General features: G+C 41.0%; 1 protein-coding gene across 1 annotated transcript; it reads left to right on the forward strand.

Moving 5' to 3' along the window:
- The first annotated feature begins 6,026 nt into the window (after positions 1 to 6,026).
- Positions 6,027 to 25,606, forward strand: SGPP1 (sphingosine-1-phosphate phosphatase 1). Its single transcript, XM_042814777.1, has 3 exons — positions 6,027 to 6,614; positions 16,272 to 16,361; positions 19,286 to 25,606. The coding sequence occupies exons 1-3, from the start codon at positions 6,027 to 6,029 to the stop codon at positions 19,835 to 19,837; spliced, it is 1,230 nt and encodes a 409-aa protein (XP_042670711.1). The 3' UTR covers positions 19,838 to 25,606.
- The last annotated feature ends 1,389 nt before the right edge of the window (positions 25,607 to 26,995 follow it).

Genomic DNA, 26,995 nt, shown 5'->3' on the forward strand with positions numbered 1-26,995 from the left:
TCTCATGGGCTGTATGTTCTCATGGGCTGTATGTTCTCATGGGCTGTGCCAGTGGGGATCCTGGAGCTGGGATCCCTGCTGCTCCCTGCATGCTCCAACAAGAATCTGCTTCCTGCTGTCCCAGGCGCCCAGCCCTCATTTCACCTGCAGCACAGCTGGTTTGCAGGTACTGATGTAACTCCTGCTCTCGCACCCAAAAATCCACTCAATATGCAATAACTCCAGTTGATGCAAATATGCATGAAAGGACTCATTCCTGTCTTAATGAGGACAAATATCTTTAAGGGATCTGCAGATATCGTGGTGATAAAAAGGCTGCAGGTGTTGTATAAGCAGAAATGCTCAGATGATATGTGGAAGAAGCCTTCTAATTCAGGGCCCTGAGTTGATTAAGAGCGGTGCAAGAGTGTACTTTTCATTCCATCCCTTCTCTGATGCCTTGTTAGTAATAAAATATAGCTATAAAAGAACTTACAGGTAGGAGTGCGTGCCCTGGGTTAGCAACCAGTTTGTCTTTTCGATGTGTAAATGTTGTGGCTAATAAAGGAGAGCATGGGATTGAAGGCAGTCAGCTGTTCCAAGTGAAAACAAACTGTTCAATTTAATCCCTGGTAGGCAGAGTGAAGAAACACCTTCTAGAAATGAGTTTCACTCCTACAGCTAAATATTATTAACCTGAACATTTGAAAAAGCTGGAATCAAACCTCCCTCCTCAGAGTTTGATTCCTTGTTCCTGATAAAAAGAGAAAGCAAACTCTACCCACCCACAAAGCAACAAACTTCTCCCGTCTTCCCAGATTTAACAACTATTTTGAGTTCCAAATCTTGGGCCTAAGAGGCAAAACACCCAGGGGCTTTCATTGCTTGTTAGTCTCTTCGGAGAAAGATTTCCAATTTCTCATCATGAAGACAACATGTTAAACAATTATAATAATTAAAATTGAGGGAACCTGGGAAAATGGAACAAATTTAAGCTTAATGAAATTGTTAAAAGCCTGTATCTCTTCCTAGTTGTAAATCAGAGTGGAGAGGAATTATGCATACCAGTTCCCCATGAAACAGTGCTATGGATTGAACAAGTAATGACTGCAAGGCACTCTCATAATGCTATTGAGGACATAAAATAATTTAAGATGATGTGAAAAAAAAAAAAAAAAAAAAAGAGAATCTCATTTTTAACATAACAGAAACATGCCTTAAATAAGGTCACCTTATCTGAATTATGCTTGAAGTGGCCAGTGATATGGCTGAACACTTGGAATTAAGTTCGCAGAAGAACTTACAACAATATAACTGTTCAGCGAAGAGCCACAAAGGTGATGAAGGACCTGGAGGAAAGCCTGAGAAACACGGGTCTGTTCAGCCTGGGGAAAAAGAAAACTGAAGGGGGAATTAATTGATGTTTATAAATACCTAAAGGGAGGTGGGAGGCAAATGGATGAGGCCAGGCTCTTGTCTGTGGTGCATAGCGATGAGACAAGTAATGGCCTAAAAACTTGAACCAAGGAAGTTCTGTACTAACATGTGGAGAAAATCTTTGCAGAAAGGGTAACAGAGCATCGGAACAGGTTGCTCAGAGAGGTTATGGGGTCTCCTATGGAGATATTCAAGACCTGACTGGACACCTACCTGTGTGACCCATTGCAAGGAACCTGCTCTGGCAGAGGAGTTGGACTCAATGATCTCTTGAGGTTCCTTCCAACCCCTCAACCGCGATTCTGTAATCCTATGTGTGATTCTGTGATACCAACTGCATTCCCAGAATGACTCTGCAGGGGAGATCATATCACTACAGCCCCTTTTACTACTTAAACCTTTTATTCCTGTTTGCTATAGCAAATCATGAAATTGTACTCTCTGCATCTGCATGCAGTTACCTAATCACTGCATTTCCAAGACCGTGTGCCAATACAGACATGTGGATTAAAAACAAAAAGCAAAGAGCTGGGGAGATTGAGTGACCATGGGCACACTCAGCCTTCACCCACTGAGGCAGCAGTGTGATATAAAGTACATCTTGTGCCACGGAAGTTCGTGCTCTGCCACCCCAAGGTAAACTAAAGTCACCTTAGTCCATTCTCTGGAAAATCCAGGCTCTGAAGTGAAACATTCACCACTTAAACACAGCTTGGACTTTCTGCTTTTGTTGCTGATGTTCCTGCCACTATTTGGGCCAGTTTGACTCAATGTATCTCCTCTGCCAACAGCTGAGATTCCTGAGGCACACAGTGACCTTCCCCTACCACACTAAAATACTGCAACAACTTAATAGTGTGTGAACAGTGATACTTGCCTAAAGAATTTAACAGATCTACAAAAGCCAATAACAGGTGGAAAGCATTGTGAAAGCAAACAAAGAATAACAAGGCACTCTTACACACTTAACTTTTAGCTTTATCCAGCAGGCATAAATGCACAACCAGGCCAAACTGGCTTTAGGGGATTGCAGCAAGTCATTGAACTCCTTTTTTTATTGCAGCTGGTAAACTTTATAGCACAGCAATGAATAACAACAAGAAACAGAAGAACCAAGCCTTATTCTTCCCAATCTACCCAACATTTTTATGGCCATGGGGAATAACATAGCCAATAGACAAGCACATATTTATTTGTTTGTATCCCAAATTATCTAAAAGAAGCCTGCCTCTAACTCTAGGTACGTTAAAATTATTAGCAATACAACAAACTCCAAGAAGCCTTGGAATAATAATCTTAACAGGCATCTAGACCTCTCCAGCCTCTCCTTTTTGTCCTCCATCTTGCTAGGAAATTATTTTCATTTTCTTCAAAAAAAAGCTAACAAACAGATGCTTTGTGCACAAGAAATTACCAAATTCAAGCTATTTCAGATGATGACAGAAAACAAGCCCTGCAGTTCTGGAGAACGCCCTGCCACCTGCTCCTTCCATTACACTACAAGAGAAAAACAGCTGGCTGCCAATGACACAGATGAACGGTTCTCCAATGTTTTAGGGCTTTGTAAGGCAGAACCAGTGCCTTAAATACACCCAGAAACCAGAGGCCATCTGCAGGGACAGCAAGTGAGATGTTCTGCCTCATAAATAACTGCTGACTCTGTTTCTGTCATGTTACAGGATGGTCACGGCAGCAGCTGTGAGTGTGATGTATTCTGTGCCTTCTAGGCCGCCAGTCCTACAGCTGTCCCATTGGATCTTATGGTCTTTGGGAATGTGGCCATGAGTATTGTGGCTGGTTTGCCACTTGTGGAAATGCATGTGGTACAATGTCATGCTTGCACTATCAGCTGAAAGGTATGCAGAACAGCTTTGGGTCCATCTATTGCAGACAGCGAAAAGAAACACATTTCAGTGGTAGGGTGCACTGCACTGCTCCTTATGGAGTGCCCATGGCAGCAGTTATTCACTTCAAAAACAGAAAAGTAACTTAAAACCTTCCTCAGTTTCAGTGCCATCCAATTTCCACGCTAATAGTTCAAAGTCGAAGCAAAAAGTTTCAACCACACACACATAAAGACTTTGAGCTTTTTTATGTTACCGAGAGCATACCATAAAGACAAGTTTCACTACATCCTTTATAACCACAGTGACTGTTTTGCCGGTACAGTTATTCAGATCACACTCCAGAATTCATCATCAAGTTAATTACCAGATTTCAGTTTGTTCTGTATTTAAGAGGAGATTGTGTCTTGGCTGTGGGAAAAAGAAAACACAAAGGAAGGCGGCAGCTTGTTTTTCAGCTTCTGCTTTTGCATTTTCTGCTCGGGATCCAGGAAAAAGGGAAGCATTTAAATTAGGAAGCATGTATGTCTTGCAGGATTAACACTGCACATTTCTCAGAAGGCAGAGAAATGGCAGCACACCTTCCATCTCAAGATAGCAAAATTTACCACGTACCATTTCAGGGGTGGGTTTTTGTATGTGTTTCTCCAACAAGCTGCTAATCTGAAACACTGTTCATCTTCCATTTATCCCTCTTTCAATAATAACAGCCCTTCCACTGGCAATATCACTGCTTATGTCATGATAATGCCTCAAGTGAGGTTAAGACTCTAGAATGCAAACATGCAACATATAAATACATAAAATGTACAATACAGATGATCTATCAGGATTCATTTGGTGCTCTCTGAACCTCTTAGCCTTGAGGCAATTTTACATAATTGATGTGCTCGATGTGAAATATTTCTGGGAGGATTGCTATCCAGGTTTTATATGAAATTTCTGTGTAAGGATCTATTCCTTCAGAAATCTAAATGGAAATGCAGTGATTTTTTTTTTTTTTCTAAGTAACCCCAAGAGGGGAAAATTTGGGAAGTAAAATGGCCAGAACCCCCAGACCTTGTCTCAGTACATACGTTCTGCAGTCAAGCATTAAATTCTGACCAGTTTTTTATTGAGCAGAAGTATTTCGAGACAAGGACAAATTAAAAAAAAAAAAAGATTCTAATGCTCATGGTTATTAATGAAATGTCTGCTTCAGGCCTTTAAAATTTAAAACATGAAGGTCCCACTAGATTAACCTGACACGATGCGTATCACAGACCACCAGATTTCAACCTGTATTCATCCAATAAACTGAAGTGTATCTTCTGCTTGGGTAAAAAATAATTTCTGGAAATGCTCTGATGTTAAGCAGAAGACATAAAATGATGAAGAAACCTCAGCTTCTCTTGGGAATGGTTTCTGGTGGTTAACCATATAAAAATGTGTGTCTTATTTCATTTGAATGCCTGCCTCCAGCCGCTGCTTCTTGTTACGCCTTTCTTCAATAGATTAAAGAAGCCTTTAATATCCTGTACTTTCCCCCAGGAATGTTCTTACACGCTGCAATCTCAATTCCTTTAGATTACTTCTAACAACTTTAGTTCGTAAAACCTCCAGCATAAGGCCTTTTTTTCTAAACGCCAGAACCTATTGCCTGAGCGCTTGTTCTCTTACTTCCCAATATGCTTCTTCAGAAATGAAAACCAGAACTGTATGAACTGTCCTGTGGAAGGCACTGCTGAGGCCAAACACGAGAAGTACAATGAGCACTGTGTTATTCCATTGTTTGATCCTTTTCTCTCTCTTCTGTCATAGCATTGTATGGCAGAGCCCTTATGAAAATGCTTATTTATTCTAACCCTAAGTCCCTCTCTGTGCCAGTATCTTCCCAGGGCTTAGCCTTATATCTGATAGTTACAGCCTCCACACTTGGCTCTTTGATAGAGTGTGATCCCGGCTCATTGTTTGGACGTGATGTTTCTACCAACATTCCAGCCATTTTTCATTCAAGCCTCCATTAATCTTTGAGATGACTTTTTGCAGTTGCTTCCAGGTCACTGCTGTAAGTACTGCACAAGGCTGGGCCTTCTCCTCAGATACGTCCTCCTTCAGCCCAGCTTTCCTACAGTCCTTGTAATGGTCAGTGCCACTTGGATCACGCTGCTCACAAAAGCAGCAAGGAGAGGCACATTTAACACTTGTTTAGCCTCCTGATTTTAAGGTGAGGTACAAACGTACTAGGGCATAATTGAGTCCAGAAACACAACTGCTGGGACAGCCAGGAGCATCCAGGAGCCCTGCGGCAGAGGGAAGGACAGCCAGCTCGACTGGACTGCTGCCGAGGCGGACGCACCGCCAACGCCGCGCTCCTCAGGGGCCGGCAGGGACCGCCGACACCCCGCCCGCGGCCGCCTCCACGCCTCACGCTCGAGGCCGAGGCACGCCGCCCAGGCAGCGCCAAGCCTTGATTGGTTCCTCTTTCCCCTGAGGGCGGGACCTAGAGGGGATCACGGCCAATCCGCGCCGCAAGGACTCCCCTCAGGGGGGTCTCCGCCCGTATGGGCGGGAGCAGCGCGCAGGCGCCGCTGTGCGGGGGCGGCTGCAGCGGCGAGCGCGCGGGGCGCTGCTTCTCGTCCTCCGGCCAGCGACGATTCGGAGATCTGTTCCCGAGCCGCCGTCCCACCGGGCGTTAAGCTGCCCCGCTTCTTCTCGACCCATCTCAGCTCCTCGCCTCCGGAGCCGTCCTCGACCCGCCGCCGCGGCGGCCTCGTCCATCCCGCCATGGCCGTGTGCCGCCGCCTGGCCCGGCTGGTCGCCAACCTGCAAGACCCGCGCGGGGTGGCCGCCTTCCAGCAGCTGTGCGGGGTGGAGGGGCCCGCGGGCTGGGCCGGGAGCCGGGGGCCGGTGGCGAACGGCGGGTCTCCCCCGGGAGGGCGGCGGCATCCCGCGGGGAACGGGGCCGTGCCCGGAGGGGCCGCGGCCGCCCAACGGCGCTGGCGGAGGCCGCGCCGCAACTCCCTGACGGAGGAGGATGGCTGCCAGGAGTTCAACGCCCGCAGCCGCTTCCTCTACTACCTCTTCAGCTTAGGCACCGAGCTGGGCAACGAGCTCTTCTACATCCTCTTCTTTCCCTTCTGCATCTGGAACTTGGACGCCTGGCTGGGCCGCAGGCTGATCATCATCTGGGTGTGGGTGATGTACCTGGGGCAGTGCACCAAGGATGTCATCCGCTGGCCGCGGCCCGCCTCCCCGCCCGTGGTGAAGCTGGAGGTCTTCTACAACTCCGAGTACAGCATGCCTTCCACCCACGCCATGTCGGGCACCGCCATCCCGCTGGCTCTGCTGCTGCTCAGCTACGGCCGCTGGCAGGTAACGCTCAGCTCCCCGTCCTGTGAGGCCGTGGCGTGCCGTGTTTCCTTCCTTCTTGCCCCTTTTCTGCAGTGAGCGGTCAGCTCTGCGTGCATTGCAAGTCTGCGTTAAAAACGGGCGCATTGTTCCCGCGAGGTTTTTCAGCTTTTCTCTTGTAGGGTTTGTGCACGCAGCTGCGATAGGCATCCGATGTTTGTATAGGCTTCTGGTTCTACTGACTGAGAATTTGGTGGGGAGCCAGGAGCTGAAGGGCTTTTTGCTGAGCCTGCTTTGCCTCGAGTCACCTTATAGCTTGAATCAGTTTGCCTTTTCTTTAACTCATTATTTTTAGTTGAACAGCCTGTAAACTGGTGATGCTCATTTATTGCTTTGAGGCTTATGCTTAATTTCGGATGGCTTTATAGCTGTTAACGTGCCAATAATTAGCAGGAATCAATCTCCAAACCTTTGGTATGCCTGCACATCGCAGGGGGGTTGAAACTAGGTGATCATTGTGGTCCTTTTTAGCCCAGGCTGTTCTATGATTCTAAGCACTCGGGGGTCTTTTGCACTGTGAGGCAGTGCACGAAGCTGAAGGAATGCTGCTGGCCATCTGTGCACGCTGCGGCATGGGCTGCATTGTGGTTCGCTGTTAGCTGTGTGGCCGACAGCAGGGGTTCCGAAGGAAGCCCGACGTGTACTCAGTCCTGTAAATCACTGCGCCAGGTCCTGCAGTAAGTGAGGCAGAACGCTTTTCCAGGCGACAAACACTCAGTGTGAGGTTTTGAGGGCTCTGTGTATGAAGTTGAAGTAATAGTTCTACTTTAAAGCAGTTAATATTTACAAACTCTGTTATGAAACTTGATTGTTTTAAGCCATGTGTGCCGCCTTGGTAAAGAGAGTTCTTTTCTTAAGCTTTGTGCAGAAGCTGAACTGTTATCTTCCAGTGCTGGTTTGCAATCTCTGCTCTGTGGCTTTATCTCAGCGTATTAAATGGGTGCCCAAGAGGAAAGAAGGAGATGAAGGTTGGAGTCTGTGACATGTTTGTCTTCTCTTTAACCAGAGCTTACATATCTACTTCTGTGAGGTGGTGCAGCATTCCTAGAAGAAAGCTGTTGGGGATTCATATTCTTTGCTAGGAAGATGTGATTTCCTACTCTGCTACAGCCTGGCAGGCTTTCGTTTCACACGTTGTGCGTATTCATGAAATAAATGTATTTCTGTCTCTGAGGTGCTTCATCATGAAATTGGTTTTTAGGGCTGTCTACATATCTGAATATTATTGGTTTTCTTAGATGTGAGAGGGATGTCTATAAAAGATGAATGGGATTTTTTTTTGTGTGTGTAGGAAAGCTCATTTAGTAGTATCAGTAGATCATTTTTGCACAGATTTTGATGACATATGTACTAAGCAGAACCTGCCTTGATTGCTCTTAAAAACCAGCAAATTGACAATGTGTAAAATAGTTCTTTTGGCAGTGAACTGGATTGAATTTCCTCTTTGCTAGTTCTGCAACTGCAGTCCATGAAATACTGTGCTAATTGACTAGATACAGTTTTAATGAATGTGTATTAAGAAGTTATATGCAGACAGCCTTGTTCTTCTTCACTTAGAACACACTTAAGAAATGAGGGAGCAAAGCAAGTCTTCAGATGATTTCATTCCTCCTATGAAATGAGTTTGAAAAACAGATCTTTCTGAAACCAGATTCTACCATTTAAAATCTTTCTGACTTTAAAAATTATTTCTAGATATTAAAAGTTAACCCATAAGATGTACTGAAAGATATCCAACATTTCTAATAGAAATTAAGCTTTCATCTAACACTCCTGCTGTTTTCCATGTTTTACTGACTTTGAAAAAGGGGTAGAATCTATATGAAAACTTTTTTTGTTGTGCAATTTTGTAAATAGAAGAGTTTTAAATAACCAAAAAGAATAAGAGCAAAAACTATTAACAAAAAGATGCTTCAAACCAAAACCACCACCAACAAAAGCAGTTGGAACTGACATCTAACTTACTTGGCAAGCTGTTAATGGCAAGCTTTTAAGTTACAGATGTGTATCAGCAGGTACAGGTGGTTAGATTTTGAACTTGCTGCAGATGTTGAGGTGCAGCCTTTCTCTGTACTCTGTATAAGCAAGCATTACTCAGACCTTATCGTGGTAACTGCGACTCCAAATCTTAGCAGTGTTTGTTCTGAACAATCGTAGTGGGATGGGGCTGAGTTTTAGGAGGTAGAGCTGTAACTCTTGGCAGGCTTTCCTGGAGTAAAAGTAACAGAGTTGGACACTTCAGGGGCTTTCTTACACCAAAGAAATCTCCTCTTGCCCCAGGGGAACTTACTCAAGTGAAAGGGGAATCGCTTTCCTGTATAACTTACTTGGAGTTTGCTTTTGTTGGGTTATGACTTCCTAGTATTGTGTAATACTCTTCTATCAAACGATCTGTTAGTCTTTCCCTTAAACAATATAGAGTACAAGGAAAATCTGCTCTTTATTTTTCCTAGGTACAGCCCAAATCACCCATTTGGAAGCACAACACTTCATTTCCAATTGATTTTCTTTTAAATCGTTAAATTTAAGATTCCCTATTATTCAGTGTCTATCATTAGTCCTATCACAACAACTTGCATTTCATGTTGTATTCAGAAGGAGTTTAGGTTACATGTAGTAAAAGTAAAATATTTGCTAATAAATGCAGTTACTGAAGTAAAATATTTGGAGAGATGGTGTATTTTAAATGTGATTGCACTGAACGTTCCCTGTGAAAGTGCACAAGTGTTTTCTTCTAGATGAAAGTCAGATGTTAAGTTGAATGATAGCTAGCTGTTCTTTCTAGTGCGGAATGTAGTTTCTCACTTTGTCCTTTTGTTATGAGAGCCTGCCTGAAACTTCTGATTCTTGCATCATTTTATTAAATATTAGATATATTTTTAAATCTCAGTTGGATGCACTACCTGTTCCAAAGACATCTAGGTAAGCTTGAATTACAAAGATGAAATCAACAATTAAGGAGTATTACAAATGGTATCTTTCTTCCCATCTTGAATGTTCTGATACCCTGAAAGAGGAGGACAGATGCTTAAGGACAGACAGAGAGGCTGTAGATCCCCATGCAACGTAAGGAATGCAGTTCCTCCGTCACACTGGAGGAAGCCTGCTTTCCCTGAGATGCAGGTTGGCTCAAAACAGTGTTGTGAGTGGGGTGGAAGAGATGGTGTGAACTGCTGGTTGTCATCTGCCAGATCTCCAAAAGCCTTAATGTGAGACTGTGGGGGAAAAAGTTTTATTTACATTTTAATTGATGGCTTTGAGCTGCTGATTTCAATTAGATATTGTGCTTGAGTTAGGACTGATTAGTTAGTTAGTACACCCTGGCTTTGGCCACAGTTTCTGGCTTACGGGCTTTGCCTTCCTGTGTTGCTTGGTTAAACTGATGTTCAGTGGGAGCATGGAGCCTTGATCAATGAGCAGTTTGCATTTAATTGTGTTAACTAACATTGTTGGGTAGGGCTTATATTGCAAAGCAGTTTAGATCATTGAGCATGACAGAATTATCCTCCCTGTGTACTCGTCTGCCTGTGCTGTATGTACAAATCCCTCTAACAATGACTCCACTGATGAGAATGGTGGCCTATTAAGCCCTACAACTGGACTCCCAGTAGAGCCCAAGCATTTTGTAGCTGCTGCTTTGACTGACACGTCTCAAAGCATTTTGTAGTTTTCATTTACTTAATGCCATGCTGATTCTCCACAGTACAAACTGTGTGTGCAATGTGGTACCAACACAAGCACCCTTCCAGAAGTTTTTCATTTGCACCATCACTTCTGCTGTGCAACACTGATGAATCTGATAAAATGAGGTGGGTTGGACAGGCTCTGTATTGGGATTTCAGAGAGTTCTGCATCACTCAGTTGAACCACTACTACGTTTTAGCATTAGAATTGTCTGCCTCTTCTGTTTCAAGAGACTGACTTGTTAGATACCCCTGGGAATGGGGAATGATTAACTGTTGGTGCTGGGTGAATGGTCTCATCATAATGCTGCTATCGTGGGGATTGCACAGGGAGCGACATGCGTGCTTCTCTGAGTTACATTTTTCTTAAGCAATCAACCCAAAACCCTTCTGATGTGGGAAGCCTGGCTGAAGAGGTGATCTGAAAGCCCCAAATTCTTGCATGGTAAAGAGATCATGAGACAGAATTGTGAATTTGGAAGAATTTGCCCTGTGCTGCGCGTTTGAGTGGGCTACAAGATACGCCAACGTGAATGGAGCTGCTTTGTGGAGAAAGCTAGGGAAGAGTGGTGAGGCCTGTCTGATGCATGTACTCTTAACAAGTTTGTGTTAGCTGAGCATAGCAGCCTGCTACAGATCCATTGGGGGGGTCTGTGCTAAGGCTGTGAAGCAGCCTGTCCTATGGAATTGTGTTGATCAGCATTAAATATGTTTCAGTTCCACGTAAGCAAATTTTTAAGTAGTGTAGAACATCGGTTTGCAGAAAAAACTGTTTTTCAGGTTTTGAGGGTATAAACAGAGGAAGTCCCAGGTGATTCTTGTGGGATGTGGGGAGGGAGGTTATTTCTGATGCTTGCAAGGAGAAAGGACAGGCTCTCGTTCCTATTTAACTCCGGATTTCTTTTCAGATACCTAGTGGAGAATTAAGCCTGTAGCTCTCCACAAGGTTGGCACTGAAATCTTTATCTTGGAACTTAAAGAGAAGATTCTAATAATGTCATACAGCATTCAGATTTTTATGCCTTTTGCTGTCAAGATTCATCAGTGGAAGAAAGAAAATAACGCTGTGTTTTGTACTCATGTGGCCAAATTGCATCTCAGTAGCTTTTGTCAAAATTGTTCATAGCTTTTCAGATGACTGTCACCAATATGTAGCCCAGACCTCCTGGTAAAAGCATGGTGCTGCAATTGCTGCTCCTATTCTTTCTTCTAAGTGGCCCAAATTCAAACTCAACCTGAGATTTGGACTTCTTATTCAGTGATCTTTTAAAATCATACTGTAGAAGATTCAATATACTTGAAAATTAATTTGGAGCCCTTTGTGGGTACTGGAAACTTAGTACAGAATGTGCTTTTAAACAGTGAAGAAATGAGCATCTAGAGTATGTTTAACAAATGTTCCATTCTAAAAGAAAGACTTTTCTGACCGAGGTCAAAGCTTTTCAGACAGATTGTTTCCTTATGAGCATTTTAAAACAATGGTTATGTTATTGAGGCTCTTGGCATAAAGTCAGCTAAGGGGTGGGAGGACATGTGCTGTGTGATGCAGTTAGAAGCTCACAAGTTCTCTTTGGAGGATGTGGTCGAGGAAAATGGGAATTTTCCATTGAAAGCACAAGGCATACAGTGCTAAAGAATTTAACTGGGAGTGGATTCACTGCTGTTTTCCAAACAGTACTGATTTGGTTCTGCGTACTCGATTGGAACAAGATTCTGGATGTGGGAACAAAACTGAGGCCTGTGGGAAGGTCAGCATTCTGGTAGTCAGCTTTATTGCCAGACCTTTCACTGAAGGTGTGAATTCAGTACATCAGTTCATTTGTACTTTGCCCAATTTTGTTCTTTAAAAAGCACGCTTCCTGATCTGTCCCTGGTTTACAAATAAAAAGATGGAGACGCTTTGCCTTCGCATAACGCATCGCATCAATGCAAACATTTAAAAACCAAATGCCAATGGGTGCAGCTTGACTATCTGTTGCATTTCTTTTTATCTATGCTGTCAATTCCATCTGCCTCTACTTCTCTTTGGAGTGCTTGGTGTGCTGCATGTTTATGCATGTTACTCAACTCTTGTTCTGGATTTTGGAGAAAGATTTGTGTGAGGTGGAGGTCGGTGATTTGATCTAATGTGAAAAGTGGGTGCTTTCCTCAAGGGGAAATGTTGCCTTGGAGTCAATGTGTGATTTTAAAGTTCAGCTTTAGTACTAGGTGAGCTTTTTAATATAAGGCTAAGAATTTCAAGTTACAAGGTTTTTTACTTTAGAAAAACAACTGCCTTACACAGTTCTATCAGTATTCAACATATTCAAGACTGTTGGCATAGAAGCAATTGAGATATCTAATAAATTTTGCAGAACATAGGCATGTATTCTGTGAACACTTTATTTGTTTCTATTAACATTTTCAGTTGAATATTCCATAACATGTGCCTGTTTTAAGGCAAAAGCATCTTAGAAGCTGTTTCTTTCTTTGAAGATTCACTTGTGATTGAGAGAGGAGCTGTGAGAAACATGGTTTGTTGTAAAGCAGGCCTGATAACACATGGTAATACCCTCGAGGCATTACGCCAGTAAGTGATAAATGATATTTGGGGGATTTCATATGCCTACGCAGTGGGAGGTTATGAATGGTGTTACATCACTGTGTGCACGTAAACATATTGAAATGGCACGTTGTTCTCCAGATAAAGCATCATCTGGAAAGTGCTTGCTAATACTTCATTCTTTTCACTTTTTAAGGATCACAGTAATGTCCCCAGGTGGTGTTACAGCTTGGCATGGTGCTGAGCAGTGTTCTGACTGAGCTGCAAAGCGTGTGAGAGTGTTAATATTCTCCTTTAGTCACCTGGTACACTTATTCCTTGTGTGAGAACAAAATATGCCATTGCCGTATCACCTCGAGGCAGATCTTAGAGCACCAAACTGGTAGGACCAGCTTAAGAATTCTTGATCTTAGTGGTTGCTTTTAAAAGGCAGGAGTGAAAACAGGCCCTGGAGAAGCAGGATATCATGCTTTATTTTTGTTCTAACAGGGGAGGTTGTTCTGCTGACCTCCCTAGCAGAAATCCAGCAAACTCTGGAGCCCCAGCACATACTTACAGCTTCGTGATGCTCCACAGGGGGGTTTTGGGGTTGGGGAAAATCATATCAGTTGTGTGTGTGCTGTGCAGGGAGTACAGAAATAATATTGGAGTAAGGCAGGACAGATAAAGGCTAAAACCTTTCTTAGGTCAAATTTCATTCTTTCATCTTATACGTATTTATGTCTATCTGAAGCTTCTTTTTATATCAGTAAAGTAACTTATCAGTTTTCATGACCCAACAGCTGCCCACATGTGCCTGTTGGGAGCAGGGAAGGGAATGGTTAGTGTGGGAGCTCATCATGGGAATCTACTTAACTACTTCATTGTGGAATATTATTCCAATGGAAATTAGAATAATTGTTGTTTTGGAAGTCTGCTGCTTTCTGGTGGGCTGGAGACTGTTCTGTGTGATATACACTGTGGTGAGTAAGCTCATCTGGGTGCAAAGAAACTGGCTGGGTTTAGGACTTCTACAAATATCAGCATCATGCACTGAAAGGAGCAACAGTCAGAATGTGCTTCATGCTGTGGACACGCTTGTTGGCAGGTCATACTAAAACTATTTCAGTAAGAGTAATTTGCTTGGGGTTCAGTTAAAAATTCTGCTGTGCTTAAGAATATGTGAACCACTGTAAAATATATAATTGGCTTTTTATTGGGGGCATGATAGGAAAGTCTGTATATACAAGAGCTCAGATGCTTTGGTGCAGATGAACCAGGCTATCCAGTGTTTTTAGGTGTATTAATGGAGAACTGTTCTCAACAGCATAAAAAAATTATACGTATATAGCAGTGTGAGAGCCAGGTGTTCTTTCCAAAACTTTCTTCAAAGTGGGAGTTAGTGACACAGCTTGCTGCTTCCCCTAACGCCTCCCTTGAGAAGTGCTGTTTCTCTGGGAGAGTGCTCAGGCACTGGAATGGGCTGCCCAGGGAGGTGGTGGGGTCACCGACCATGGAGGTGTTCAAGGAGGGTATGGATGTTGTGTTGAGGGATATGGTTCAGTGAGAACTGTTGGTGATGGGTGGATGGTTGGACTGGATGATGTTGTAGGTCTTTTCCAGCCTTGGTGATTCTGTGAGAATCCCTGAGAGCAATCGCTTCATTTCCAGGCTTTCTCCTGTCCCTCTGCTGTAATAATGACTTGCTGAGAGCTCTTAAAGCACGGCTCCTCACATACACCTTTCTTTGTGTTCTTTCTTCTGAGGCTCTTGCTGTTAGATGCTCTAACATCATCCCCTGCACCATCCAAACTTATCATAGCAGTGTCATTAGCTGCTGTACCCTGCTGGTCCTGTCACTTCATTAGTCTTCCTGTCAAACCTCCAGCTTCTGAGCTTCTTCCCTCCTTTCCAGTAGAAATAAGTTATTGGGGATGTAACTTTGTTTGGGTACAGTTTGTAGGCAATTGCAGTAGAAAAAGGGCTGCTTGCTTCATTAATCAGTTTAAACTAGATGCAGCACAGCTGGGAGCTGGGCACATAGGTTTCACCTTAAAATCATTTCTGTTTTTGTGTGAAATGTAGAATTCCTGATTTTCTGATAGTTTGGGGAATTTTTTCTCTGAGGTTTGTCTCATTAAGATCAACCTGAAGCTGAGAATTGAAGGAGTGATGTGATAATATGGAAAGCCAATAATTCTTAAGGCTTTCATTGAAATACTGATTTAAAAGTCTGTAAATGTGTTAAATGGCCTTTACAAAGAATGTACAACTTCAGGTGAATTGAAGGCCTGATTAAAGGGGTTAAAGAGGTGGGTATTCTGCCCTTCAAACTATTTATATTGAAAATAATGAAAAAGTTGATGTTGATATCATTGCTTTCATATAGGAAGTGAAGCAGTTTAAGAAATGCTTTGTCTTGTGACTGCTTCTTGTTTGTAACTACTGAGTATTTTGAAAGCTGAAAAGGGAAGTTGTATCTTGCTTTACACAACATCTTGCAATGGAGTGGTGAGGAAAGAGTTTCTTACTGCGGTGTCAGATGTGGAGGTGGTGCTCTGTCAATCATCCCAAACCTATAAAAGTTAATATGCTGGTTCTACACTCTGCTACGTGCTAATTAGTACCAAGTAAATTGTTCTTTCCTAGTGAGGAGTCTTTATAACAATGAAAACATCTTTTTTTTTTTTTTTTTTTTTTGCCAGAAGGTCTTGGTGGTAATTTGATGGAGTTTGATTAAGTCTTGTAAGAGAAACTTATATGATTTCCTAGAGATCAAAGATTACTATGCTAGGAGTTTAGTACCTTGGCTTGGAGATCACATCGTGGATTGCAGAACCTCTAAAACAGTCTGCAGGGTATTGAATTCAGCAGTAAATGATGGAGTTCTGCTTTCTCATGAGAAAGGTAAAGCTGCTAGATTCTGCCTGGATGGCTGCTGACAATGCCAGCATATCACATAGCTGTGTTACCCAGGGTGAAACTGTTCCCCAGCTTATAGCACAAGGGTTGACTCTGGCTGTGGTTCAAATCTGGAGCACCACAGCTCAGCAAGGCGAACTGTTATAAAGATCTGGTAACTTGTTCTTGCTTGGTCTGGGAAAAACAAACAAACCCACAATGAAACAGCCCAAACCCAGGAGTCCTAACGCTCTGAAATTCACGTGGCCTCAGTGCAGAGGAACAGGACAAGGAAAAAATTGAAGAAGTTTGATTTTTGTAGTTTTTGACTTAATTAAAAGCAGACTTAGTGGAGGTAGCCGGGTGGGATTGGGTAGACTCAGGCAAGAAAAAGATGAGCATGAGATGCATGGATCAAGTGTTGAAAGTTACATTTATGTAGTTAATCATAGATTTCTTAGTGATTTTTTTGTTTCCCCAAGCACTAATACAATCTTTCAATTCTTTTCCTACCAGTATCCCCTTATGTTTGGACTGATCCTTGCGTTCTGCTGGTGTTCTTTGGTTTGCTGCAGTAGAATTTATATGGGAATGCATTCCATTTTGGTAAGAAATAATCATACTGAATTTTCATTTTAACAACTTCTGTTAATTTCTGACTTCATAAACTTCATTGCAGGAGCATCTACAGTGCAGTCATTGTATCTAACGTTATTTTGGAGTATCTTCTACATGGTACAGGGCATGGTATACAGGACTTGTAGGATACCTGTAGGAACAGAATACTTGCATTTCCTCAGTGGAGAAAACATAGAGCAATATGATCTTCCTTATGTACTCAGTTTTTCTAGGCTGTCCTTAGCATGCAGCAAGCGTGTATAGAAAGGAACAAGGCACCCAGACACGCGTTAACTGAATTATTAGGCTGTCCTATAGTAAGTGGATGCTCTAGTAAAGGACAGTAGACATGAGCAGTTTGGAGCAGCTTTCTATCAGGTTATTGTTGTTATTTCTATGTTGTTATTTCTGTAACTTGATGTTTATTAAATTTGAGATCAATACAAATAGTGATGTTAATACCTGGCTGCTGTGTTTGGGTAGCAGTTCTGCTAGTTTCTGCACAAAGCCCCTTACAAGGTGATCTCAGAGGGTGTTAGAAGCAGAACGAAAGTAAGCGGAATGTAAAGCAGTACATTATCAAGATTTACAGTAATGTGTACCCCTCATTCAGTTTTTTTTAGGATACTAGTGGTGTATGATTACAATATTTAAGGTTGCATTTGCTCTTGTTGCATGACCTAAAGGTTAATTGCTGAGCTGTGTTGAAGCAGTCTGCTTTAATATTCTGTACAAAAGTTTGTGTCACTGAATTGTCATTCACGTTTTCCAGTTCTCAGTTTCAGTGCAGGAAAAAAAAGCTTATAGTCAGCCTTCATTCAGTAGAGTTCAGATTGCATTACATCATCTTTCCCAACACTGTTCAAGCATGAATTTGTTTATACTGAATGGAGAGAACTAGGAAAGTCCTGCAAGTAACAAAAGTGGAGTGAGAACAACATCTGGAAGTTAGTTGCTTTTTTTTTTTTTTTTTTTTTTTTTTTGGCAAAGTAATTCATGCTTGGATTTTTTTTCCCCTTCATTTTTAGACTTGCATGCACTGATTTCTAATCGTGATCTGGGGTGACAGCAATGTAGGCTGAACTGATTATATTAGATGTATAAGCAAAACTGAATTACAGACCACTCAAAGGAGGCACGTTGTGTGAATCACGGTTGGAACAACTTTGAAATGCCTCCTGCAGTTGGCTGCTGCATTTACTGAAGTACCAGTGGAATGTTGGGGATGTATTTGTTGTTCTGCAGAGTTTGTGTATAAAAGGTTTTTGTATCTGCCCTTGAGGTACTCTGTATCTCTCTCAGAAGGTGTTATTCTTTTAGGCTGATCCTACAGAGATCTTTCTGCACACTTGCTTGAGACAAATTGTATGTGGAGGTTTAGCAGAATACTTACAGAGCTGACACAGTAGCTAAAAATACACATCAAGCTTCTGTTAATTTATACTCCAGCAGATTTAGTGCAAAATTGGGTGATAGAGGTAGCAAAGCATAGACTGACTTTCCCCTACAGAGCAGAAGTAGTTTTGTTGGATAATAGAGTGGCTGTCAGTTTGTGCTCAGGTTTCAGAGCATATGCTGGGGTTTTACATATCAAAGTTTCAAAAGAAATGAATAACAAAGTTCTCATCCTCGAGAAATAGAATTTTTAATAAAAAAAAATTAGGAAAAAACCCACCCAAACTAGATATGGACACAGGTAATATATAAAAATATATAATCTAAAGAACACTTCAAAATGGCAGTCTGAATCTAAGATAGCTAAGGAGGTTTAAGTGCTGAAAGGAGAAAAGCTGACGAAGTGGTGAAGTTGGTAGTGAGTAAATAAGCTGGTGGATGGGGGAAGTATAAAAGGAGCATGTGAAAATAAGGCAGCTGGGGAAGAGCTCAATGAGTGATTTGCATTAGCAGTTGGAGGCTTACCAAGTCAGATCCGTTTGTATGGAGAACAATTGGGATGCACTGCTATTTCAGCTAAAGACAGATAATGCCCTAGGACCAAGTCATGCAAGAAATAGCAATGCATCATGTAGACTGGGCTACTCAGAGCTCTTGTATCTCTGTAGTGTTGAGTGAATCCTGTTAATTTTGCTACCTGTAATGTAGATGAACTTTGCTGCATGATGTTGGGGGTAGGGTGGCAAATGGTAGGAAGCTTCTGAAATGAGCAGGTCTGATTTTGTATCAGTCAAATTGCATTAGAGCTTTTATCAAGCATTTAGTTAGTGGAATTGAATACAAATGATTGATTGAAGACCGCAACACAAATACTGCAGATGGGAATCATACCTCTTGACTTATGTGGGAAATCTGGTAAGCATGTGATAAAAGTGATTTGGCCTCAGTGCTTTCACGTCTACAAAGACTTCAACAGGCTTATTAATAAATAAAGGTGACAAAATTCGTAGGTAATTCTGTGTAACAAAGTAATTAATCAACAATAGCTGAAATTTAATGATAAGCTGAAAAATAAGTAGAGGAACATTTTCATGAAGATGCTTTTAAAAAATGACAAAACTGAACTTCAGGTATTAAGAAATTCCTCCCCCTTCTCTTCTGCAGTATTTGCACAATAGGAAGCATTCATTGGTTTTGCTGTTGCTTATTCTGAATCTGGAGTTGTTTGGAATCCCTGCTGCTCTAATGTCTGGCTGCTGTAGTCTTCTGCTGCCTTACCATTACTCATTGCCACCCTTGTAGCCAGCAGTTAGGCAGTTCTACAATATCATTTGATCAAATACAGTTCCTTACTTTACCCTTAACAAAAAAGACATGTCCTGTAAATATGAAAAGATGGGAATTTGCAATTAGAGTTTAGCAACGGAGCAGCTGGGTTTGTCTTCATGCTAATGTAACTTAAACTATGTTTTTAAAATAGTTTCTACACTGAAAACATCTTTTTCTCTCCTCAACAGGATGTTATTGCTGGATTTCTGTATGCAATTCTCATCTTAATTGTCTTCCATCCAGCTGTGGACCTGATTGATGACTTCAACTTAACTTACAAGTATGCGCCCCTAATTATCATCAGTCTGCACTTAGCCCTGGGCATCTTCTCTTTTACTCTGGACACGTGGAGCACATCGCGTGGAGACACAGCTCAGATACTGGGCTGTGGTGCTGGAGTAGCCTGTGGTTCTCATGTTAACTACATGATGGGTGTGGAACTAGATCCCCCTCTTGATACACTGCCTTTATCTCTTTCCTCTCTCACCGTGACTGTGTTTGGAAAAGCCATATTACGGTTGTTGATTGGCGTAATAATTCTCTTACTAACAAAAATAGCAATGAAGAAAGCCACTATTCCACTGGCATGCAAAATATTTCGCATACCACACGATGACGTACGGAAAGCGAGACAACGCATGGAAGTTGAGCTGCCCTATCGCTATATCACGTATGGAATGGTTGGGTTCTCCCTCATGTCTGTTGTTCCTTGCGTCTTCCACTTCATCGGTCTTTCCTGATGTAAATTCATCACTTCAAGTAGGAAAACAGAGCTAGTTGCTTTTGGAAGAGGTGCACTTGTTTGCTAAGGGAAGGCCGGTGAGCTTGGCTTTTAGCAGGGTCTTCACTTCCACAGCAGTACATAGCAGACAAAGCATTTAGAAGACATTGCACATCTCTGGTGTGCTGTGGGGCCAGAAGGTGGGTACCTTGAAGTGCTGATGTCTATAAATGCTGTGTCTAGACTTACTGCTGTCACAAAGTCTGTGTGTGATGCAGTGAATGTACCTGGAATGTCTGTCATACTGTATCTGTGTATGTTGATGCTTTAACATGTATGTCTGACAGCTAATCAGAAAGCTGCATTCACTTTTTTTTTTTTTTTTTTGCCATTTCATAGTAACTTATTCAAGTTGTTGGGTCATACAGTGCTAAGTTGGTTTTCCTCACTTATCTCCTAAAAGTGTGGGAGTGAGATGTTTTGGCTAATAGGCATATTTAACGGACCAAACTTTTAATTTGATTGAGGTTTTCTAAAGGAAAGTCACTCCAAATAGAAGCTTTTTTTTTTTTTTTTTTTTTTTTTTTTTTTTTTTTAGCATCCCCTGCAGGGTAAGTAGTCTGGATTTGCACTGGTGGTAGGTAACACTAGAGCATGTATGATTCAGGTACTGTATCTTACAGTTTAATAACTGTGCCTTTCTGTTGCTAAATTAAAAAACGCCACGTATACTGTGATGTAAAAAGACTAATTGTGTTTAAAATGGTTTATAATTAGGCAGGTATTTTTAAATGGTGACTGTCCATGTTGCTGAGGAGGTTCAAGTGAACTGGAACATTCAGGGTTTAGCCTGTTGAAATAGCATATGTAAAATGACATGAGAATTGTTCTTGACCTCAAGAGATTGTAAATGGGCAATAACCTATTTGTAGGTATTTTTAACGTGTATTGTAAGCTCCTTGAAGAGGATATATTTTTCTGGAGATGGTTTTTACAAAGGAAAGATGTTCAAAATTGTATGAAAATAAAAACAATAAAAATACTGCATTCTATTAAGAAAGGGACCTCATGTAGTATTCCAAACTGATTGAGAAGTCCTGTGCTTGTTAGATATACACTTAGAAAATATCCCTGCTCTTGAAAAAAGTGAATATTTTAATTCATTAGTGCACTGCGTTAAAAGGTAATAATCACTTTTACCCAGCTCAGCTGTAAGATAATGATCAATGTAAATTCATCAGGCCTTCTGGCAGGAAGGTGTGAGCAGAACACACTATGGTCACTTCATGAACGGTTTGTGCATATCTGGGTTTTACTGTTACGCACTTTTGGGCTTTTCATGATTCATTTTGCAGTGGTGAGCAGGATGTGACCCTTTAATTGTGATTTCATTTGCTTCTTTTTTGAGTTTCATTTTGTCTGTTACTGTTACCCAATTCGTTGTTTCCATGTTAGGAACTGGTGTGTTGCAGCCAGAGCTGTCTTCCTGTTTGATCACACATGAGTTAACTTTGTTTTGTGTCGGTGTTTCTTTCAGCAAAACCATAATTTGGTGAGGGAGTCATCTAGCTAAAATACAAAGCTCACATTTTCTTACAGAATATTTGCAATCGGGAGGTTCTTTTTACTGGAGGAATGAGCTCAGAACTTTGTATCTCTTTCCTCAGAGCAGTCCAAGATTCCATGTGTTGGCAATAGAGGACATGAAATTGGACTTCTCTGATGTGTGTTCAGAATGCAAAGCTATGAATGTATTCAAAAGAATTGATGGTGTGTTGAACTACTTTTACAGCTGAAAAGATCTTACCTTGTGAAAGATGGTTAGTTTAATTCAGTCATATTTCTAATTTTTGTCTTTTCCTTTATTGCAGTTGTATGCTGAATGTATATGAAAGATAAATTTGTTCCCAAGGTTTTGAGGGTTTTGATTTCCTCTGGCTTGGCTTTGAGCACTAAAGCAGTCACTGAATAAATAGCTGGGAGGAATGTACACAAAATGCCTTATGTTTAAAAGCCCTCAACAAGTTGTTTGTAGTCCCAATTACTTTAAGAGTCTGAGGACAATAATGGGATGACTTTTCCTAAAACATAGGACATTTTCATTAAACGTCTTAACTTTGTATTTTATAGAAAGCATATTTAAATTGTAGCATAGAAAGAATGTGTGCACAAAAACTGATTTTAAGGTACGTATTTGACTTCTAGGAACTTGAAGTTTACAAAATAGGAATGTTCTTACAGTGTCTTTTGTAGCTGTGCTTGCTCTGCTGTACTATTAATGGAACCTGTTGTGGAAGATCTGGAATGCTGGGTGGGGAAAATGCAGGTAGGATTTTCACTGGGCTAAGGAAAATTGCACTGTCGCTTATTCTGCCGTTACACAAAGTACACATTTTATATTTTCATACATACTTCAGAGTGCCACGCTCCATGTAGCACATGGTTTGGTCTGTAGGAAACATACTGGGATGTTGCTTTGTACAGCATTACTCCCCTGTCGCTAAGGCTGCAGCTGCTTTTGTGGAGTTTACATGAATGGACTTTTACTCCTCTGTTTTCATGTTTAGCACAACACATCATCTAGTATGGATTAGTATTAGAAGGCAGAAGGAAAAAAAAAAGCCAACTGAAATATTTTTGTTTTAATTCATTATTAACCAAAAATAAATTAAGATTCCTCCAATTAGTCATAATAAAACAGGTAAAACCAGAGCGCTTTCTTTTCCCTAAACTACTGCTGGAGTTGGATGTGGAAAAAAATGATTCTAGTGTGAGCAGCAGCTGGTACCAAATTATTTATAAATGCATTTAACATAGCTTTTAAAAGGTAGTGAAGTGTCTTTTCAGAAGGGCAATGTACTTCATACATCTCCTGGAGTTGAAGCAGAAGCATTACTCACATGTCGATTCCCGTTCACTTTAATTCTGATTTATGAAGTCTTTAGGAAAGAAAACTACATTATTGAAGCAGGTACAGATACACGTTTTTTACTAAAAGATATAAGCTAAATTGGGGTTGTTTGGTTGCCATTTGAAATGCAAAGCTGAAACTAAAAGTAATGTAGAGTGTAATTTGGAACTCAATTCTTTTTTTCCATGAGACAGAAGAGACAGCAGTCTGTCCCAGTCTGCTTATGCATAAGAAATTTGTTTTCCTGACCTGTTCCACAGTGCAAGGCAGATGCAAGTTCTAGAACCTTTCCTTATGAGAAAAGTTTCTTGTTTACAATAAAGCTCTTACTTTTGCTTTCTGTTCTGTGAACCACAATTAAAGTATCTTTCTTCTATGGAATCACCCATGGGGCTCTTTAGCATCTGGTCACATTGCCTTATTACTTACCTTGCAAATTTAAATAAAAATGAAAAATCAAGGTAAATTGGCAAAGCAGAGGGAGTTGTTTGCTTAGAAACTTTTCTCAAGCTTAGGTGCAGCTTTTCTTCTGGAGGAAAAATTGAAAACAAAGTAACCAACGTGACACCAGAAAGATGTGCTTCTTTATGAACAGTGTCTTTAAACATGGTGTGTAGTTTTGTTTGCTTCTTACCAGAACAGTGTTAAATAGTCCTGATTTTAAAAGCTGACAGGTTTTCCTCTGCTATTAGATCTTATTATTGCTTTCATTGGTGTTTTTACACATTTCTTGTTTATTTCCTAATGAGTGTCCTAAACTTCCTGTAATCCTCCTTATGTGAGGATTCTTTTGAACTTGTAAATACTTAAGGGCTGTTAGTGGCTGTTGTAGCTGCTCAAATACATAAAACAGGCCTTGCATGCTGTATGTAAATACATCTGTTGTGTTAAAAGTTGTCTCTATTTCAGTATTTGCTTTCTCAATACAAAAAGGAGATTCACATGCAATATAAGATGTTTTAACAATTCAGTTGTATGAGGGGCCATTGCTGTCAAGCTCCTATTAATGTTGTTGGGATTTCTGCACCAAGTTCCATATGTATTTCATTGAGAATGAACCCTGAATGCATCCAATGATTAGTGTGTGTTAGGTGACTTGCCTGCTAAGGTGCACATGTCATATCCTTGCCTTTGAGATTTGGGAGATTGTTCTTAAGATTTCTTATCCCAGTTTTTACATGACTTTTAGAGAGCTGAACTTGGAAGTTGTTTCACAGCAGCTGGATCTGGTTGTACATCGCCAGCAGTTAATTGACATTTTTTTCCTCTATACTGTAGCAGTGCTGAGTAATAAGATCCAGAATGCTGTCAGTAGCTAACATAACGGCAGGAGAACTGATTTTGGTTACTGAGACTCAAGTTTCTGTAATAACCTTTGTTTTAAGATACCACTCAGAAGCACTCTCCTGCTATATGCTACAAATGTCTTTGAGGAGCTTTGGATGACTTTGTGTCAGGAAGTTACGTTGAATCATTTAATGCCACGTCTGACAGTTTCACAGAGTTGTAGGGATTGGGAGGGACCTCTGGACATCATGTAGTCCAACCCTGCTAATGCAGGTTCCTGGCAGTTGGCTGCACAGGAGAGCATCCAGGCAGGTCCTAAGTATGTCCAGAGAAGGAGATGCCATGTCTCTGTGGGCAGCCTGATCCAATGCTGTTACCTTCAAAGTAAAGAAAAATTTCCCCTCTACTCCAATAGAAAGCTTAAGTGTGTTTTTGTTCCAGGTGATATATGAACATATTGAAAATATACTGTGAATACTTTGAGTCAAATGGATTGATAACTGGGTCACTAATGTTGTTCCTCCTATGTTACTTTGTGAAACAAAGGCAAACAAAACTTAATTTGGAACCAAAATGAGGTATCACATGGCAGAGAGAGTATTACTGTTTAGGTGTTCTCTAAAATGCTTGTATCAGATGCTGAGTTTTTAAGCAAGTTAATTATGCATTAGAAAATGGTTTTTGCACTTAGCTCTGTACCTGAAGTTGCATATTGGTAAGAGTCCATTTAACAAAATGAAGCAGTAAGTAGTAAGTGCTTGCAGGATGTAATCAAGGTCAAAGAGTGTGAAGGGTGCAGAGGAGAATGCTACCTTAAAAATATTAATCAGAAGTGTAAATAAGAAGCCCTCACAGTTGTGACTAAACTATGTGACTAAAGCTGTCACTGAGGTGTTGTGGTTTTTTTTGAGAACTTTATTTTATTAGAAAGTCTAGTGGAAGTCAAGGCTGATAGGCCTGAAATGAAAGTAAGATTTTACAACAGGGGTGTTTATAATACCAGCACTGAAAGAGATAATTTGATAGCTAATAGCTTGAAATGTCAGAGCAGAGGCTGAAGGGGATTTTATAATAATGCACTTAAAATTGGGCCAAAATTTGGCCTATTCTTGATCTATATGAAATCTGTAGTACTATATATAAATATATATTAAAAATATTGTGCATATTGGACTTTAGCTTTTAAAATTCTATGCATATATTTTTCTTGTTATTGTATTCCCCAATAAAAGCAGATATCCATAAAATATAACCCAGGTTTCTCCATATTAGGCAAGGATATATGTTGACAGTAATCTGGGAAATGATGTGGCTGTACCCCCAGTCTCTCCACCTTTTGGAGAGCTTTTATTTTAAACAGAACGAAAAGTGCTTTCAAGTGCAAGCCCTGATTTAGGTTGAGGATCACATAGTGGTTGCTGTATAATAGCGTACAACTGTTCAGAAGTCAATGTCAGAACCTTTGGTTATTGTTAATGACATTTTTGTACTCGTACGCTTTCTGCAGTCGTCAACTAATATTTAATTCACGGTAACTGAAGTGTCTAGCTTCATCTGCCAAGAGTGTGTAATAAACTACTGTTGGATTCAGCTGTGTTCTGTTGTCTTTCTTCCTTCTAGTTGGATGCAGATCACAAATGTAGAACACTAATCACAGAAATCCCAAACAGCTGGCATCAGGCTGCCATGTAGAAGGACTGTTAGGGCAGCATTGCCTTCTGAGGTGTTGCTTTAGGTGCAAACGCCCAGGAAAAAAGAGTGAAGAAAGATTTAGATGTCTTAACATTGGTACTGTTGAGTTTCATATATTAAATAATAAAGTTACTGTTCAAATTGCATGCAGAGGCTGAAGTTACATCCTTCCTTAATGTTCTTCTAGTTGCACACTGAAAGAATTTGGTAAGAAGCTCTTATTGTGGTGGCTGAACTTGCTTTGCCCGTAAGCAGTGCCTGCTGTGGGCAGGAAGGAACAGCTTCACAAATTTTGAAAGTGCTCAGGTTTGGGTTTCTGGTGGCTATCTGATGGGTGCTTGCACTGCAGTTTTAGCTTAATGAGGTGGATGATTTTATTTGAAATGAGAATCCTTCAAGAACTCACTGCCATGAGTTTGTATCCTGTTGGGCCGCTCACCTTTCAGTAACTCATCTCCCAAATATGCTTTGAAAATCAGCTGACTGTGGCTGTTTTTTAATAGACTGTTTGAATATCTGCAGCTTTTCATAGAGGGCGTGTAGGCAACATGTTTGCATGAGCATTGCTTCCTTAGTAAACGAGTCCAATTGCAGGGTACTAATTTCAAACGCTTCAGATTGTATTGCCGTAACTCCTGTGTAACAAACAAACCACCAAGAAGCATTGGTTTAATTTAGGATCTGCATAACCATCTCTAGCTTTAAGGTTTTTTTTGAGAAGTGCAGCAAAAGAAGTGAGTTGTTTTAAGTCTTGCTTCTTCTCTTTCTGCAGTTGTACAGTTAATACTAAGTGAGGAAGTTTGAGCAGTGAAGTGATGTTTGAGGACCAGTACTGCACACACTGGAATGGAGGGAACTGTGCTTGAAAGGAAGTAGGAATGCTATTTCAAGCCCATTTATTGAGCATTGTGCAGTGTTTCTCCTTGCAGTGCTAATTGCAAGGATTTTTGTGGTGCTGGTGTGCAGGATTCTACTTCTTACATAAGGTAAGAACTTTATGACATGCAATTCTCCTGCTACTTGAAGATGTTGTGGTTTTTGTCCTGTCAAGGCCTCCTTGGCCTCTGTTAGTCCTGACAAAGGAACTCCTAAGGATAAACCCAAAATAGGATAAAGGAACTATACTGTGAAAACCTCGACCAATGCAACTAAACCTCACCTCTCTGGCAATTTGAATTAATTGTTCTTAATCGTTCTACTGATATTTGTAACTGGTTGTGGTTGCTGGGGATGAGAAGGTGGGAAGGTCTATTAAAAGCACTTAACTTGTTATCAAAGCAGAGCTTG

The sequence above is a fragment of the Centrocercus urophasianus genome, unplaced genomic scaffold, assembly GCF_019232065.1.
Source record: "Centrocercus urophasianus isolate 14NV4802_14NV808 unplaced genomic scaffold, USGS_Curo_1.0 seq_14, whole genome shotgun sequence".
NCBI lineage: Eukaryota > Metazoa > Chordata > Aves > Galliformes > Phasianidae > Centrocercus > Centrocercus urophasianus.